A 16969-nucleotide genomic window follows, 5' to 3' on the forward strand; every position below is an offset into this window, starting at 1 on the left:
TGTACATTCGTTTACTCCAAATAGGAGAGGAGTGGGTTAGGGGAAATTAATAAAGGAAAATATATTTAAAAATATATGTATACAGTGGGGGAAAAAAGTATTTAGTCAGCCACCAATTGTGCAAGTTCTCCCACTTAAAAAGATGAGAGAGGCCTGTAATTTTCATCATAGGTACACGTCAACTATGACAGACAAAGTGAGATTTTTTTTCTCCAGAAAATCACATTGTAGGATTTTTTATGAATTTATTTGCAAATTATGGTGGAAAATAAGTATTTGGTCAATAACAAAAGTTTCTCAATACTTTGTTATATACCCTTTGTTGGAAATGACACAGGTCAAACGTTTTCTGTAAGTCTTCACAAGGTTTTCACACACTGTTGCTGGTATTTTGGCCCATTCCTCCATGCAGATCTCCTCTAGAGCAGTGATGTTTTGGGGCTGTCGCTGGGCAACACGGACTTTCAACTCCCTCCAAAGATTTTCTATGGGGTTGAGATCTGGAGACTGACTAGGCCACTCCAGGACCTTATAATGCTTCTTACGATGCCACTCCTTCGTTGCCCGGGCGGTGTGTTTGGGATCATTGTCATGCTGAAAGACCCAGCCACGTTTCATCTTCAATGCCCTTGCTGATGGAAGGAGGTTTTCACTCAAAATCTCATGATACATGGCCCCATTCATTCTTTCCTTTACACGGATCAGTCGTCCTGGTCCCTTTGCAGAAAAACAGCCCCAAAGCATGATGTTTCCACCCCCATGCTTCACAGTAGGTATGGTGTTCTTTGGATGCAACTCAGCATTCTTTGTCCTCCAAACACGACGAGTTGAGTTTTTACCAAAAAGTTATATTTTGGTTTCATCTGACCATATGACATTCTCCCAATCCTCTTCTGGATCATCCAAATGCACTCTAGCAAACTTCAGACGGGCCTGGACATGTACTGGCTTAAGCAGGGGGACACGTCTGGCACTGCAGGATTTGAGTCCCTGGCGGCGTGTGTTACTGATGGTAGGCTTTGTTACTTTGGTCCCAGCTCTCTGCAGGTCATTCACTAGGTCCCCCCGTGTGGTTCTGGGATTTTTGCCGTTCTTGTGATCATTTTGACCCCACGGGGTGAGATCTTGCGTGGAGCCCCAGATCGAGGGAGATTATCAGTGGTCTTGTATGTCTTCCATTTCCTAATAATTGCTCCCACAGTTGATTTCTTCAAACCAAGCTGCTTACCTATTGCAGATTCAGTCTTCCCAGCCTTGTGCAGGTCTACAATTTTGTTTCTGGTGTCCTTTGACAGCTCTTTGGTCTTGGCCATAGTGGAGTTTGGAGTGTGACTGTTTGAGGTTGTGGACAGGTGTCTTTTATACTTATAACAAGTTCAAACAGGTGCCATTAATACAGGTAATGAGTGGAGGACAGAGGAGCCTCTTAAAGAAGAAGTTACAGGTCTGTGAGAGCCAGAAATCTTGCTTGTTTGTAGGTGACCAAATACTTATTTTCCACCATAATTTGCAAATAAATTCATTAAAAATCCTACAATGTGATTTTCTGGATTTTTTTTTCTCAATTTGTCTGTCATAGTTGACGTGTACCTATGATGAAAATTACAGGCCTCTCTCATCTTTTTAAGTGGGAGAACTTGCACAATTGGTGGCTGACTAAATACTTTTTTCCCCCACTGTGTATATATATATATTGTCACGCTCTGGCTCCGGGACTGTGTAGTTTGAGCCAGGGTGTATTCATTTGGTTGTGTTGGGTATAGGGTGTGTTCATTTGGTTGTGTTTGGTTTTGGTTGTAGTGTCTTGTCTCGTCATGTGACTCCCAATCGGAGGTAACGAGTGTCAGCTGTCGGCTCGTTATCTCTGATTGGGAGCCATATTTAAACTGTCAGTGTTCACCTTAGGGTTGTGGGTTTTTGTTCCATGTTTCAGTCTGTGTACTGAGGACTTCACTATCCGTCATTGTTTATTGTTTTCTCGTTCGTGCACTTTAACTTTAATAAAGTCATGTTCGCTACAAACGCTGCGCTTTGGTCCACTCCTTCCGTAGACGGCCGTGACAGAAAAACCCACCAAAAAAGGACCAAGCAGCGTGTCCAGGAGCAAGGAGACTGGACATGGGAGGAAGCGCCGGGTAAGGAGATCGAGAGGCTGGCGATGGCCCAGGTGGGCAAATCGTGGTCCTGGGAGGACATGCTCGGGGGCAAGGGACCTTGGGGGAGGATCAAGGCCCTGGCGAGAGAGGAGCAACGGCGTCAGCAGGGCCATCGTCGGAGGGACGAGAGGCAACCCCAAAAAGTTTTTTGGGGGGGGCACATGGCTTGGGCGGCTGGGCAGCAGGAGGCTGCCACAGGGAGACGTGGAGAGAAGGCTACCGGATTACGGGAGCCATTGGCGAGTAGAGGGAGGGAAGTAATTGAGGCACGGCGGGAGAGACTGAGGTGTGTTACCAGTCCGGTCCGGCCCGTTCCTGATCCCCGGTTAAGGCCAGTGGTGTGTGTTCCCAGTACGGACCGGCCTGTTCCTGCTCCACGTACCAGGTCTACGGTGTGCGTCGCCAGCCCAGCCCGGCCTGTTCCTACCTCTCGCACCAAACCTACGGTGTGCGTCGCCAGCCCTGCCCGGCCGGTTCCTGTTCCTCGCACTAAGCCTACGGTGTGCGTCGCCAGTCCTGCCCGGCCGGTTCCTGCTCCTCGCACTAAGCCTACGGTGTGCGTCGCCAGCCCAGCCCGGCCTGTTCCTGCTCCACGCACTAAACCTACGGTGTGCGTCGCCAGCCCTGCCCGGCCGGTTCCTGCTCCTCGCACTAAGCCTACGGTGTGCGTCGCCAGCCCAGCCCGGCCTGTTCCTGCTCCACGCACTAAACCTACGGTGTGCGTCGCCAGCCCTGCCCGGCCGGTTCCTGCTCCTCGCACTAAGCCTACGGTGTGCGTCGCCAGCCCAGCCCGGCCTGTTCCTGCTCCACGCACTAAACCTACGGTGTGCGTCGCCAGCCCAGCCCGGCCTGTTCCTGCTCAACGCACAAAGCCTACGGTGTGCGTCGCCAGCCCAGCCCGGCCTGTTCCTGCTCAACGCACAAAGCCTACGGTGTGCGTCGCCAGCCCAGCCCGGCCTGTTCCTGCTCCACGCACCAAACCAACGGTGTGCGTCGCCAGCCCAGCCCGGCCTGTTCCTGCTCAACGCACAAAGCCTACGGTGTGCGTCGCCAGCCCAGCCCGGCCTGTTCCTGCTCCACGCACCAAACCAACGGTGTGCGTCGCCAGCCCAGCCCGGCCTGTTCCTGCTCCACGCACTAAACCAACGGTGTGCGTCGCCAGCCCAGCCCGGCCTGTTCCTGCCACCCGCACCAAGTCTACGGTGCGCGTCGCCAGCCCGACCCGGCCTGTTCCTGCCACTCGCACCAAACCTACGGTGCGCGTCGCCAGCCCGGTCCGGCCTGTTCCTGCCACCCGCACCAAGTCTACGGTGCGCGTCGCCAGCCCGACCCGGCCTGTTCCTACCACTCGCACCAAACCTACGGTGCGCGTCGCCAGCCCGGTCCGGCCTGTTCCTGCCACTCGCACCAAGCCAAGGGTGCGAGTCGTCAGCCTGGTCCAGCCCGTTCCTGCTACTCGCACCAAGCCAGGGGTACGAGTCGTCGGCCTGGTCCAGCCCGTTCCTGCTACTCGCACCAAGCCAAGGGTGCGAGTCGTCAGCCTGGTTCAGCTCGTCCCTGCTACTCGCACCAAGCCAAGGGTGCGAGCCATCAGCCTGATCCAGCCCATTCCTGCTACTCGCACCAAGCCAGGGATGCGAGTCTTCAGCCTGGTGAGGCCTGTTCCGGCTCCACGCACCAGGCAAAGGGTGCGTATCGTCTGCCAGTTCCGGTCCATTCCTACCTCACGCGCCAAGCCAGGGGTGCGCGTCGGAGGTCCTGATCCAGCAAGCTGGGTCAGATCGGACCGGGGGCACTACGGGGGGAGTGAAGTGGGGTGGTGGTCAAGCCCGGAGCCGGAGCCGCCTCCGAGGAGCAACACCCACCCAGCCCTCCCCTATTTTGGGGTGTAGGCGCGGTCGGAGTCCGCGCCTTTAGGGGGGGGTACTGTCACGCTCTGGCTCCGGGACTGTGTAGTTTGAGCCAGGGTGTATTCATTTGGTTGTGTTGGGTATAGGGTGTGTTCATTTGGTTGTGTTTGGTTTTGGTTGTAGTGTCTTGTCTCGTCATGTGACTCCCAATCGGAGGTAACGAGTGTCAGCTGTCGGCTCGTTATCTCTGATTGGGAGCCATATTTAAACTGTCAGTGTTCACCTTAGGGTTGTGGGTTTTTGTTCCATGTTTCAGTCTGTGTACTGAGGACTTCACTATCCGTCATTGTTTATTGTTTTCTCGTTCGTGCACTTTAACTTTAATAAAGTCATGTTCGCTACAAACGCTGCGCTTTGGTCCACTCCTTCCGTAGACGGCCGTGACATATATATATATATATATATATATATATATATATATATATATATATATATTTACAAAAAAATATATGGGGGATTGGAAATGACGCAGACAATTACGTTGATGGAATCTAAAATCTATCTGCACTATTAAGCCAGAGCTTGGCCATGTATTATACTGCTAGTGCTGTCTGGTCTTCTTTGCATAATAACCGTAGCATAGAGAGAACAGCAGGCCGAAGAGGTGAACAGAGCTACGTCATGGACAATACAATGTCTTCTGTATGCGTTCAGAGACCCGGTAGCCACCTCACAGTTAATCTAAGTTTGACTGTGTAAGAGACAGAGACAGAGACAGAGGCAGAGGCAACAACAGAGAACAGCGGAGGCTCCTCAGAGCAGGAAGGGGAGGACCATCCTCCTCAGTGAATGTCATAAAAATAAAAATAGTGGAACATTAAAAAAGTTAACCTTTATAGACAAAACTATACTAAATATGTCACCAAATAATTGATTAAAACCCACTGTTTTGCAATGAAGGTCTACAGTAGCCTCAACAGCACTCTGTAGGGTAGCACCATGGTGTAGCCAGAGGACAGCTAGGTTCTGTCCTCCTCTGGGTACATTGACTTCAGTACAAAACCTAGGAGGCTCGTGGTTTTCACCCCCTTCAATAGACTTACACAGTAATTATGACAACTTCCGGAGGACATCCTCCAACCTATCAGAACTCTTGCAGCATGAACTGACATGTTGTCCACCCAATCAAGGGATCAGAGAATGAATCTAGTACTGAAACATAAGCTACAGCTAGCTAGCACTGTAGTGCATAAGACATGGTGAGTAGTTGACTCAAAGAGAGAGAAAGACAATAATTGAACAGTTTTGAACAAATTAATTTCTTCAAAAATTAAGGAGAAGCAAGAGCGAGTGAGAGAGATATTTTGTTGTATTTTCTTTCACTTTCACTTTCACTAGCCTACTTAACTAGTGAATGCAGCTAGCTAGTTTAGCCTACTCAAACACCTGGCTCAGACAGAGAGGGATGCTATGGTAGCTAGCTGGCTATGGCTATCCAACACTGGAACTCTTCCATGTCAAGGTAAGCTTTTGGTTTTATTCATTTATTGCCACTGAGGCCCGCCGGTGTAACTGCTAAACTGCTTGCTGCTGACTGTACACTGTACTGCATGATTGTAGCAGGTTTACTAACACGTTAGTACTAGTAGCTATGTTGACTATTACGTTAATATGGTGACAACGATGTAGGCTGTGTGTAACGGTTATGATAGGAAGGTTTGGCTTGGATTTTTTTTCCCGCCTGGTCACAGAAAGCTGATGTGATGTGCACTGATGTCCAGAAGTGAAGGGAAAAGGTGAGAGGAGTAGAGCACGTAGATGCAAGAAGGAATTATACAACGATTAAAGGGAGTATGATTTTTAAAATGTGGCTGCTATGAAAGTGAACTGTGTTTGCATGTGATCGGGGTGTATTCATTCTGCCGATTCTGTTGAAAAAGGTTTCTTAAATGGAAGCAAACAGAACGAAACGGGGATACACATACCTGAATTTGTCCAATAGAAACATTAGTTTGCAACTGTTGGACTAATGATTACAACCTAGATCAGCTAGATGCAAGCAAGAGTGTGCAAGGCGGTATTGAATGTGTCACTGTCTGTCACCTTGATTACACCTTGATTCACTCAAATTTCTCTCAACCTGTGCACCTACGTTGTAAACTTTCATTCATAGCCTATGTTGTAGCAACCTCATGGTGGGTATAGTAACAAACCACTAGAATGGCATTTCAATATTTTATTTTAAAACTTGTGACAAGTGAGTGCTAAATGTTCGTAAGTCTTACTTGTCGATGTTGACTTATTAGTTTGTGGCTCAAACAGTTCAGACTGGACAGTCGGTTTTGTGAGAAGACATCTTCGGAATTAAGACGTTGGCGTCAGAAAGTTCCGATGACTGCCGTAAAGCTTGTGGATGTCGTGAAAGTCCTCTCTTTCGATGATTCAGTCGTATGAGTTGCTAGCTTAAACGGTTTGGGTTTTACAGATGATTTTCTTGTCCAGATCCTATCATGTGTAGAAAAACATTGCTTTCAAAGGCCTCATGTTATGGAATAGGCGCAAGCTTTATGTCGGCGTTAAGAGGGGATTGATCTGCAGGTAAGTCTCTAGCATAAACACACAGGGAGCTATTCAATATTCAAAATGACGTCACGTGTGACGTGCGGGGCATTCAATTGACTCTTTAGAACACACTTTGACAGCATCGTGATTGTATAAAGAAACAATACTCTCATAATCTACAACGTTATTATTAAATCACACACAATGTTATAAAATGTCAAACTAAATGTGGTAATTTTACAACAGAAAAATACTACTAAAAGTTCTGCAGCCTCCAACAGAATCAGTGAATGGTAGACTCCAAATCCTGTATGGCCACATGGTTAAGAGCCATCGTCTACTCTCTCCTACCAGCTCCAATAGCTCCTTTCAGTAAAAGTTACCTGGTCAGACAAACTCTAAAGATATGGAATAACTTAAAGCTGAACCTATATATTAAAGATATATACGTACTACCTCCTCCTCTACCCCTACCTCCTCTACCCCTAGACATACTGTACGTACTACCCTACTCCCCCCTGGTTTATAACCATCTATTTCCAACATCCCTTGCAGACAAACATTTGGATATATGGAGATAAAAATTGTGTGAAATCACATTATGACCTTTATAAAGATTGCACCTTTGAATCATTTGAATATCTCTGAAATAAATTAAATATTCCAAATTCCCACTTCTTTAGATACCAACAAGCCTGCGATTGGACCAAAAACAAAAATGAATGATTTCCCAAAGGTGCAATCTCACAACAAAAGGGTGTCTATCAGCTGTTTATACAAAATTACTAACTGTTTGGAGTCCTTGCCTAAAGACATTGCGATCAACTTGGGAACAGGATTTAGGAATAAAATGAGTTGGGAAAGTATTCTTCAAATTGGGTCATTCATCCCCCTTCCTCTCCACTGTAACTATTCCCCAGGTCATATTAGTGTGTAGCTTAAACTGTTCGGACGTTACAGACAGAAGTTGGCAGATTGGCCGTACTGACTTCATACGAGTCCTCTACAGTGCATAAGGGAAAGTATTCAGACCCCTTCACTTTTTACACATTTTGTTACGTTACAGCCTTATTATAAAATGGATGAAATAATTTTTTCCCCCCTCATCAATCTACACACAATACCCCATAATGACAAAACAAAAACAGGTTTTTAGAAATGTCTGCAAATGTATTAAAAATAAAATACAGAAATATGACATTTACATAAGTATTCAGACCCTTTACTCAATACTTTCTTGAAACACATTTGGCAGCGATTACAGCCTAGAGTCTTCTTGGGTATGACACTACAAGCGTGGCACACCTGTATTTGGGGAGTTTCTCCCATTCTTATCTGCAGATCCTCTCATGCCAAAATTGCCTGATACTTGGTGGAATTCATTATGCCATCAATCTTTCTTCTGGCAACCCTTCCAAAGAGCCTGTGGTTGTGGAGGTGGCGTCTGATGGTGCTTTTTGAAACCTGGTGACCCCAAGACGCCACCAAGGCCTGCGATTCTTTAACAGTGATTTATGGGGATTTTTTTGATTCTCTCACCATCCTCCTCCCTATCCTGGGGGGCAAAATGCATTTGCAACCTCTACCCGTGAGGTTTTCAACTGTTCCATATCTTTTTATTTTTTTAATAATTGCCCTGACAGTGCTCAGTGGTATATTCAATTGTTTGTGACAAAGGGATATTGCATGCATGTTACCTCATTTTCATACCCTAGTGAAACCGGAAGTGATGTAATGGCTCAATATAGTTCCTGAAGAGTTAGATAAACTTAAATAAGTGGAATTTAATTCCTGGTGTAATTTTGGTAGATGTTATTTACAATAATCTTTAAGGGTGCCATTAATTGTGAAACCTTGATTTGGAGGACATTGATTTTTAATTAAATCAATAAATGATTTTGGTGGGTTCCATTGGAACATTAATATAGTACAGTATTTCTCACATGTTGGTATTTTGAGTTTATCTCTGTAATTATATTGTTTATATTTTTTTAAGTATTGTTTGTGCATTGCCAGTCAGGGGTGCCAGTAATTTTGGAGCCCACTGTATATATATAAAAGGGGGATTGGATGTCAGCCTCTGGAGTGCCAATGCGCCTCACTATGGCCGTCTGCTGCTATAGAAATCCACTCTGTTGACCCCTGCTTCAGGACCTGAGAGAACAGAGAGAGACAAGAGAATGGCAACATGGTCTCTAAACCACATAGGGGGCAGTCGTTGACACAGATATTAGCAAACTAGGCAGAAACAAGGCTGAAAGAAACTTTAAAAAGACTGACATCTACTCCAAAGAAAAATAGTCTTCCACCTCAATTATGAGAACAGCAGGTACCTGAGTAGCAGAGGAAGTTGTAATGGTCATTACAGAGCCGCTCCACCCAGAGGAAGTTTCCTCTGTTGGCCCCGTTTGTCATCGCTCCACAGGGGTTGGAGATGTCCTTACTAGGGGGGACGCCGTTCACCCAGTGGTTGTAGTGAATACGGTCTCCGGTCATCCAGTACCACGTGTCTTCCATGATGTACCTGCAGGCAGAGAAAGAATTGCTGAAAAGCTACCTCACTTTCAAACCAAGGTGCATGAACAGTGGAGCAAACTGAAGATGAGAAGATTTTCAGCCACTGTTGGTACAGGACAATGGACGTTTGCTACAGAAATCTATATTTGACTGTTAAAACCATCAGGTAGTGTACCTGCTCAGGCTCAGCCACACATGGGAGGTGAGGGGGGTGATGAGGTCACTGTCCTTCACCAGGTTCTCCAGCTCCATCTACTCTGTCTCATTGCACACACTGACCAGGTCCCAGTAGTGGTCTCTGCAGTAGAACAGAGCATCGGACCAGCACAGCTTCTCCCTCACCACCATCATCTTCCTTCTCAAGAAGGTGACACTGGTGGAAGGAGCAGGAGGAGTGGAAGTGGTGGGGAGAAGGGTGGAAGCACTGGTGGAGGTGGGAGATTGAGTGGAGGAGGGGGATGTTGGGGAAGAGGGGAGAAAAGTAATGGTGGGAGGCTGGGTTGTTGTTGTTGGTGGAGCTGCCGATGTTAAGGTTGGAGAAGTGGGTGTTGGAGTACTGGGTTTTGGATTAGTGGGTGTTGGAGTAGTGGGTTTTGGATTAGTGTGTGATGGATTATTTGGTGTTGGAGTAGTGGGTGTTGGATTAGTGGGTGCTGGAGTAGTGGGTGTTGGAGTAGTTGGTGTTGGATTAGTGGGTGTTGGAGTAGTGGGTGTTGGAGTAGTGGGTGTTGGAGTGGTGTGTGATGGATTAGTGGGTGTTGGAGTAGTGGGTGTTGGATTAGTGGGTGTTGGATTAGTGGGTGTTGGAGTAGTGGTAGAAGTTGTTGTGGTGGTTGAGTCTGAAACAGAAGTCCAAGAGCTCAGTTATTATTTGTGGACACTAATTTCAAATTTCAACTTCAAATTCTCAACCCTACATACAATAATATGTACTTTGTATATGTATTTGATTAATACACCTACCAGATAGGTGTGCAATAAAATTAGTGTAAACCTTACTTGATGATGAATGTAAAAAGTGAAGACAGTTACAGGTGATTACCTGCAGGAATGCCATTTACTTCCAATTCACACAGAGTGAGATATTCCGACCTGCCTGGGATGACCACAACAACATAACGACCCTCCATCTTATTACACTGGAAGATATTGGTCTCTCCTGCTGGGATGGTGGTGATGACAACACATCTGAGAGAGAGAGAGAGAGAGAGAGAGAGAGAGAGAGAGAGAACATAATGAGAGTTAATGAGGATGCTATAAAATGTACCATATAGAATACAGAATACTGTCAGTCTGTTAAATACATATCCACAGAATAGCTACAGAAGCATGGATGAAGACCAATGTATCCAAATACCTTCAAGACAGGACGTAAAAATATACAGATGTCTATGTATCACCTGGGGTTGTTGATGCCGTTGTTCTCCAGTGAGTTACCGATATGGATCTCAGCACCATCAAGCCTTTCAGAGCAGCAGTCTCCTCTGTTGGTGATGGTGACAGCTGTCACTCTGTACACATCCAGCAGGTCCACTCTCCACCAGGGGTTGGTCTCCAGTGTTGTGTGGGTGCAGGATCCTTTTTGACCGTCTGATTCTCTGTTCCCATCAATGGCATTGTCAGCCTTAGCATACCAATCCATTAATGACTGGCTGGCCACTCCTTTCAGAGACACATTTACTACAGGGAATACTGTTTTAATAGAGAAATGGAAAACAGAAAGGAAAACGCTGCACACTGCTGCTCATGCTCCCAGGTTATATTTATTTATAACAACGTTTCGACCCTTAGGTCTTCATCAGGCGTCCATACCCCAGGTGGGTGTGGAAGGTCCTATATATAGGGGCAGTACTCAGTGGCGTCACTTCCTGAAACAGGAGGTAAAGAAATGCATAACATAGGTTCTCAAGATTAACATTCAATTTATCAAAATATATTATCATACACAAGGAATGTGATACAATATTTACAGTAATATACATACACATACAATATTTAATTAGGACAAAAAAAAAATCCGGCACATCTGAAAAAACACACAATTTGGACATTTTAAAACTATAAAAACGGTTTCAAGTCAAACTCCTCATTAAGGCCAAGATGAGACAATGTGTTGAGCCTGTGGATCCAGAAAGACTCCCTTTGAAGAAGTTTCCTCTCAATGTCCCCTCCCCTCCGTGACTTCTTGACAATTTCTATTCCTATGTATCTCAGAGAACTAATAGGATGTCCAGCTTGTACAAAATGAACAGCAACTGGATTTTTGGAGTTCCATGCTTATCTAAACTTGTTGAATGAACTCCTGCATTTCACCATTAACTATGACTTATCACAAATCAGTTTTCTTGATGTGATGGTTATTAATGACAAAACCTCCCTCTCTACAGATCTCTATAGGAAACCTACAGACAAGAATACCCTCCTTAGAGGTGACAGCTTTCATCCACGTCCACTTATTAAAAGTCTCGCTATAAGTGTGTAGGGCCCTGTGAGTGTGTAGGGCCCAGTGAGTGTGTAGGGCCCAGTGAGTGTGTAGGGCCCTGTGAGTGTGTAGGGCCCTGTGAGTGTGTAGGGCCCTGTGAGTGTGTAGGGCCCAGTGAGTGTGTAGGGCCCAGTGAGTGTGTAGGGCCCTGTGAGTGTGTAGGGCCCTGTGAGTGTGTAGGCCCAGTGAGTGTGTAGGGCCCTGTGAGTGTGTAGGGCCCTGTGAGTGTGTAGGGCCCTGTGAGTGTGTCCCCTACAGTGAGTGTGTCCCCTGTGAGTGTGTAGGGCCCAGTGAGTGTGTAGGGCCCTGTGAATGTGTAGGGCCCAGTGAGTGTGTAGGGCCCTGTGAGTGTGTAGGGCCCTGTGAATGTGTGTGTGTGTGTGTGTACTTATTGTGATCGAGATGTAGTTGTCCCTGATTGCACTGACTTTGCTCACAGCTGCATGTTTGAAGAAGTGTACTTACTGTGTTCAAGATGTGGTTGTCCCACTGGCTATCCTAAGTTGAATGCACCAATTTGTAAGTCGCTCTGGATAAGAGCGTCTGCTAAATGACTTAAACGTTAAATGTTAAGTGTGTGTGTGAGTGTGTAGGGCCCTGTGAGTGTGTAGGGCCCTGTGAGTGTGTATGGCCCTGTGAATGTGCAAAAACAAGAATACAATACAAGGGTCAACACAGATATTTAGCTATTTAGCAGTCTTATGGCTTGGGGATAGAAGCTGTTCAGGAGCCTGTTGGTGTCAGACATGATGCACCAGTACCACCTGCTGCACGGAAGCAGAGAAAACAGTCTATGACTTGAGTGGTGGGAGTATTTAACAATTTTCCGGGCCTTTCTTTTACACCGTCTGATCTAGAGGTTCTTGATGGCAGAGAGCTCGGCCCCAGTGATGTACTGGGCTGTCCGCACCACCCTCTGTAGCATCATGCGATCGAGGGAGGTGCTATTGCCATGCCAAGCAGTGATTCAGCCAGTCAAGATGCTCTCAATGGTACAGCTGTAGAACTCTTTGAGGATTTGAGGGCCCATGCCAAACCTTTTCAACCTCCTGAGGGAGAAGAGGCGCTGTAGCGCCTTCTTCACAACTGTGTGCTTGTGTGTGGACCATTTTAAGTCCTTAGTGATTTGGGCACAGAGGAACTTGCAGCCCTGTCGATGTGGATGGGGGCGTGCTCACCCGTTTCCTGAAGTCCACGATCAGCTCCTTGGTCTTACTGACATTGAGGGAGAGGTTGTTGTCCTGCCCCACACTGCCAGGTCACTGACCTCCTCCCTGTAGGCTGTCTCATCGTTGCCGGTGATCAGGCCTACCACAGTCGTGTTGTCAGCAAACTTGATGATGGTGTTGGAGTCGTGCGTGGCCATGTAGTCATTCGTGAACAGAGAGGAGGGGACTAAGCACACACCCCTGGGACTAAGCACACACCCCTGTGGGGCCCCCGTGTTGAGGGACAGCGTGGCGGTGGTGATGTTGCCTACCCTCACCACCTGGGGTCAGCCTATCAGGTGGTCCAGGATCCAGTTGCAGAGGGAGGTGTTCAGTCCCAAATCAAATCAAATCAAATGTTATTTGTCACATGCAACAGGTGTAGACCTTACAGTGAAATGCTTACTTACAAGCCCTTAACCAACAATGCAGTTTTAAGAAAAATACGTTTTAGGTAAACAATACATAAGTAAAAAATAAAATCAGTAAAATAACAGTAAAAATAACAGGGTGCTAAGCTTGGTGAAGAGATTGAACGCTGAGCTGTAGTCAAGGAACAGCATTGTCACGTAAGTATTCCTCTTATCTAGATGGGTGAGGGCTGTGTGAAGTGCAATTGAGATTGCGTTATCTATGGATATCTTTGGGGCGGTATGCAAATTGGAGTGGGTCTAGGGTGTCTGGGATGATGGAGTTTTTTTATAATATTTGTTTTAATTTGATTTTAAAACATACAATCTACTTGCGGTGAAGCCGCTCAACATTTACATTACATTCAGTCATCTGGCAGACACTCCCATCCAGAGCGACCCACAGGAGTAACCAGGGTCAAGCACCCCACCCAAGGGCAGAAGGACAGATGCCCCACCCAGGCGTATCGGGAACCAAACCAGCGACCCAACCGCCAGGCGACCAACCATCCAAGACCCCCCCAAAAGTCCCTCCCCAAAAACCTCCCCCTCCACTTCCCACCCCCAAGCCCCCCACTTTCTCCCCCTCCCCCAAGCCACCGTCCCCCTCCAACCCGACCAAAACCACCACCGACCCAATGCGCCAACAACCAACAAAAATAACAAAAGACAAAAAAGAGAAAACCAAAGGAAAACAACAACAGAAAACATAAGACATCAAGGACAACAATAATCTAAACATGAAGGCCAACTGAATACGTTCGTGTGCATACGTGGCACTATTTACATGTGTGTATGTGTGTGTGTCCGTTTGTGTGCACGTGTGCGTTTGAATGATAGTGTGTGTATGCATGTGTATGTGCGTACAAGCGCTTGCGTGGCATCAGCCTCAGGCAGTAGGGTGTTTGAATTCCTCATGTTAAGATCAAGTTGTAGATATGACAACTTTCTCTTTTCCAATAACAATCTATTTGTAAAGTAATATAAAAAAGTTAAGTCAATCTATTAGGATTTAGAATATCAAAAAGACTGTGGTCTCACCTGTCACAGCATTGGCCATCTGGGCTAGCAACACAACACCTGTGAATAAGTAATAATTTGCATACATTAAAATCATCTTCCTTGCTTATCCATACAGTATGTCATTTTGCCCAATTTATAACAGTAGTTGTAGAGGCACTACGGTGAACCAGAGGTATGATTACCAACTGTTGCTACAGAAACAGTGATGGAAAGTAGGAAGTAGAGAAATTTGAAAAAGTAAGAAGCAAAAGGATGCAACATTGTTTGCTGTTGTTGTGCAAAAAACCCCACAGAAAACCCCAACAACAGCAGGCATAGATGTCTGCATACTTATGCATTAGACACTCACCCATTAAAGGCCAAAGAGAGAGACTCCACTGCATGTTCAGTGGTGGAGGCTTCATTCAACCACCTGTCTCCTGTCTGTAAAGACTAAACAAAAACACTGGAGGTAGGTGCCCTGGGACCCAAATGCGTTAGTCCGGCCCTGGTCAGCATAGGTTTAAATCCAACTCCCTGCCCTTCTAACTTGCACTCTCTCCTACCTTTCCCTTCTCTTCCCTGTTCTATCTCAGTACAATACATTTAAATAAGAATAATAATATGAATAATAACAGCATGAATAATAATAATTTGAATAACAATAATAATATATGAATAATATTATTATTAATAATGATACATCAAATTGGTGACTATGCACATTTCTTTAGAATTTGAATTTGCATCACATACAGCATACTGTTGGTGATTTTCTGTTATCTGAATAAATTGTACAGTATACTGTTGCTTCTTTTATGGTTGGCTATTGTTTACAGTTAACTAAACAAGACATGCTAAAAGATGGAATATCCACAAAAAAATGAATTCACCAGGTACACAATACACAGCACACAAACGTGACAAATAAAATCCTTCTGGTGGTAACATTTTTAAAATCAAGTGAACAACATTGAATGTTCTGTCATTGAACAGGCTTTTACAGCAATTATTAAAATAATACAAATGTATAAATGAAATCCTTATTAATTTTAAACATTGTACATGAAAGAACACAGTAGCTACCCGAGGTTTGAAGAAGTTGAAGTTTTGAAGAGTGGTAGTAGCTCTGTCTGTGCATCAGTCACCTTACGTGCCAGTTTATCATTCTTTGTACACAATGATAATGAAAGTGTATTGTACACTCCTCTCCTATTCAAATAGGCTTCTACTCTTTCCAAGGGTTCAATCAAGGACTGATACACAGTGGTAGATACTCCTTCAATCAGGTAGATCTACAAATATTGAAAGACACTTTTTTTTGTGACAATGATCAATCTATCATCTCTGATAAAAAACTATTCAAGTCCAGTCTGATGTTTTGTAGGGAGCCCTGTGCTCTTTCTCCTTTAAACCTAATTTTACCTTACAAACTTACGTGACGCAAGAACGCAATTAGTTATGCAAAATGGTGGACCTGGATCATTACCACCAACCCCGGACTGTCTCATTACGCACACCTGGTTCCCATTCCCCCTGATTAGTATGTGTATATAGGTGCCCTCTGTTCCCCATTGTCCTTGTCCATTATTGTCCCATGTCCGTTGGTCTCGTGAGTACCGTGTATTGTGCTCCTGTAATTACGGGTCTCGTCCCGTGTATGTATTTAGAGGTTTACACCTCGCTCTTTTGTTTGGGTTACAGCCCTGTGTTATATTGTTTTGGGCTTCGTCCCCATCGTTTGTTATGACGTACCTGGTGTTGGGTGGAAAAATAAAACCCCTAATACGTATTCCTGCGCCTGTCTTCCTGTCATTATACAACGTGACAGAATAATCAACCTCCAAATGGAGACAGCGGGAAAGGCAGAGCTGGCGACCATCGTAGTCCAGCATAGCGATGACTGTCTCTCCAGACTCGGCAGCGCCATGGACAGCGTACAGGCAACCATCCTGCGTTTGGAGGGGAATGTGCAGTCCCTCCAGTCTCCAGCACCGGTTCCGGCACCAGTCCCCACACAACCACTACCTGCCTCTGTCCCATCTGAGGCTGTCTGCGGAATACCCCTGTCCCTCCTGGAGCGCTTTGACGGTGGCCAGCGAGATGCAAGGGATTCCTTCTGCAATACGACCTGTACCTCGCTCGCTACGCTGAGGCTGTCTCTGGGAGAGACAGGGTTGCCACCGTCATCTCGGGACTGACTGGACGGGCACTGGACTGGGGTGCCGCGGTCTGGGAAACGGGCAGACCCGAGGTCGAGTCATACGAGCACTTCACTCTCCTCTTCCGATCGGTGTTTGTTCATCCTGTGGGTGAGCATCTACTCCGTCTACGTCAAGGATCTAGGACCGCCTCGGAGTTTGCCCTGGAGTTCCGGACCATTGCGGCCTCCACCGGATGGAACGAGTCGGCTCTGATCACCGTTTTCCGCAGCAGACTGCTGGAGGAGGTACAAATGGAGTTAGCTTGCCATGATGACAACCTGTCACTTGAGCAGCTCATCAGCATGGCCATCCGGTTAGACAACTGCCTGCGGTCCCGGCGAAGACGTGCGCGGAATCCGGATCCCATGGCTACACCTGCTCCTTCACCAGAGCCGATGGAGGTGGGCTCTGCAACGTTTGGCCGAGGCAGAGCGTAAGAGAGGGAGGAATCTGGGCCTCTGCTCCTATTGTGGAGAAAGGGGTCATTCCTCCCCGACCTGCCCTCTATCCACTAATAGGCAAGGAGGTGACAAGCCAGGGAATTCCCTTGCTCCAAACCAGATAGGATGCTAGATCTC

The 16969-nt window shown here is 46.3% G+C and overlaps 1 protein-coding gene across 1 annotated transcript; it reads right to left on the bottom strand.

Moving 5' to 3' along the window:
* Positions 1-9878: 9878 nt before the first annotated feature.
* On the bottom strand, positions 9879-10727 carry LOC311112654 (fucolectin-5-like; the record flags this gene model as incomplete). The annotated part of the gene is made up of 3 exons (XM_084155796.1): positions 9879-9924; positions 10118-10273; positions 10486-10727. 3 exons carry the CDS (start codon positions 10725-10727, stop codon positions 9879-9881), a joined length of 444 nt encoding a protein of 147 aa, XP_084011922.1.
* Positions 10728-16969: the final 6242 nt, after the last annotated feature.

Source organism: Coregonus lavaretus (genome assembly GCF_964263955.1).
Source record: "Coregonus lavaretus genome assembly, chromosome: 39".
Classification (NCBI taxonomy): Eukaryota; Metazoa; Chordata; class Actinopteri; order Salmoniformes; family Salmonidae; genus Coregonus; species Coregonus lavaretus.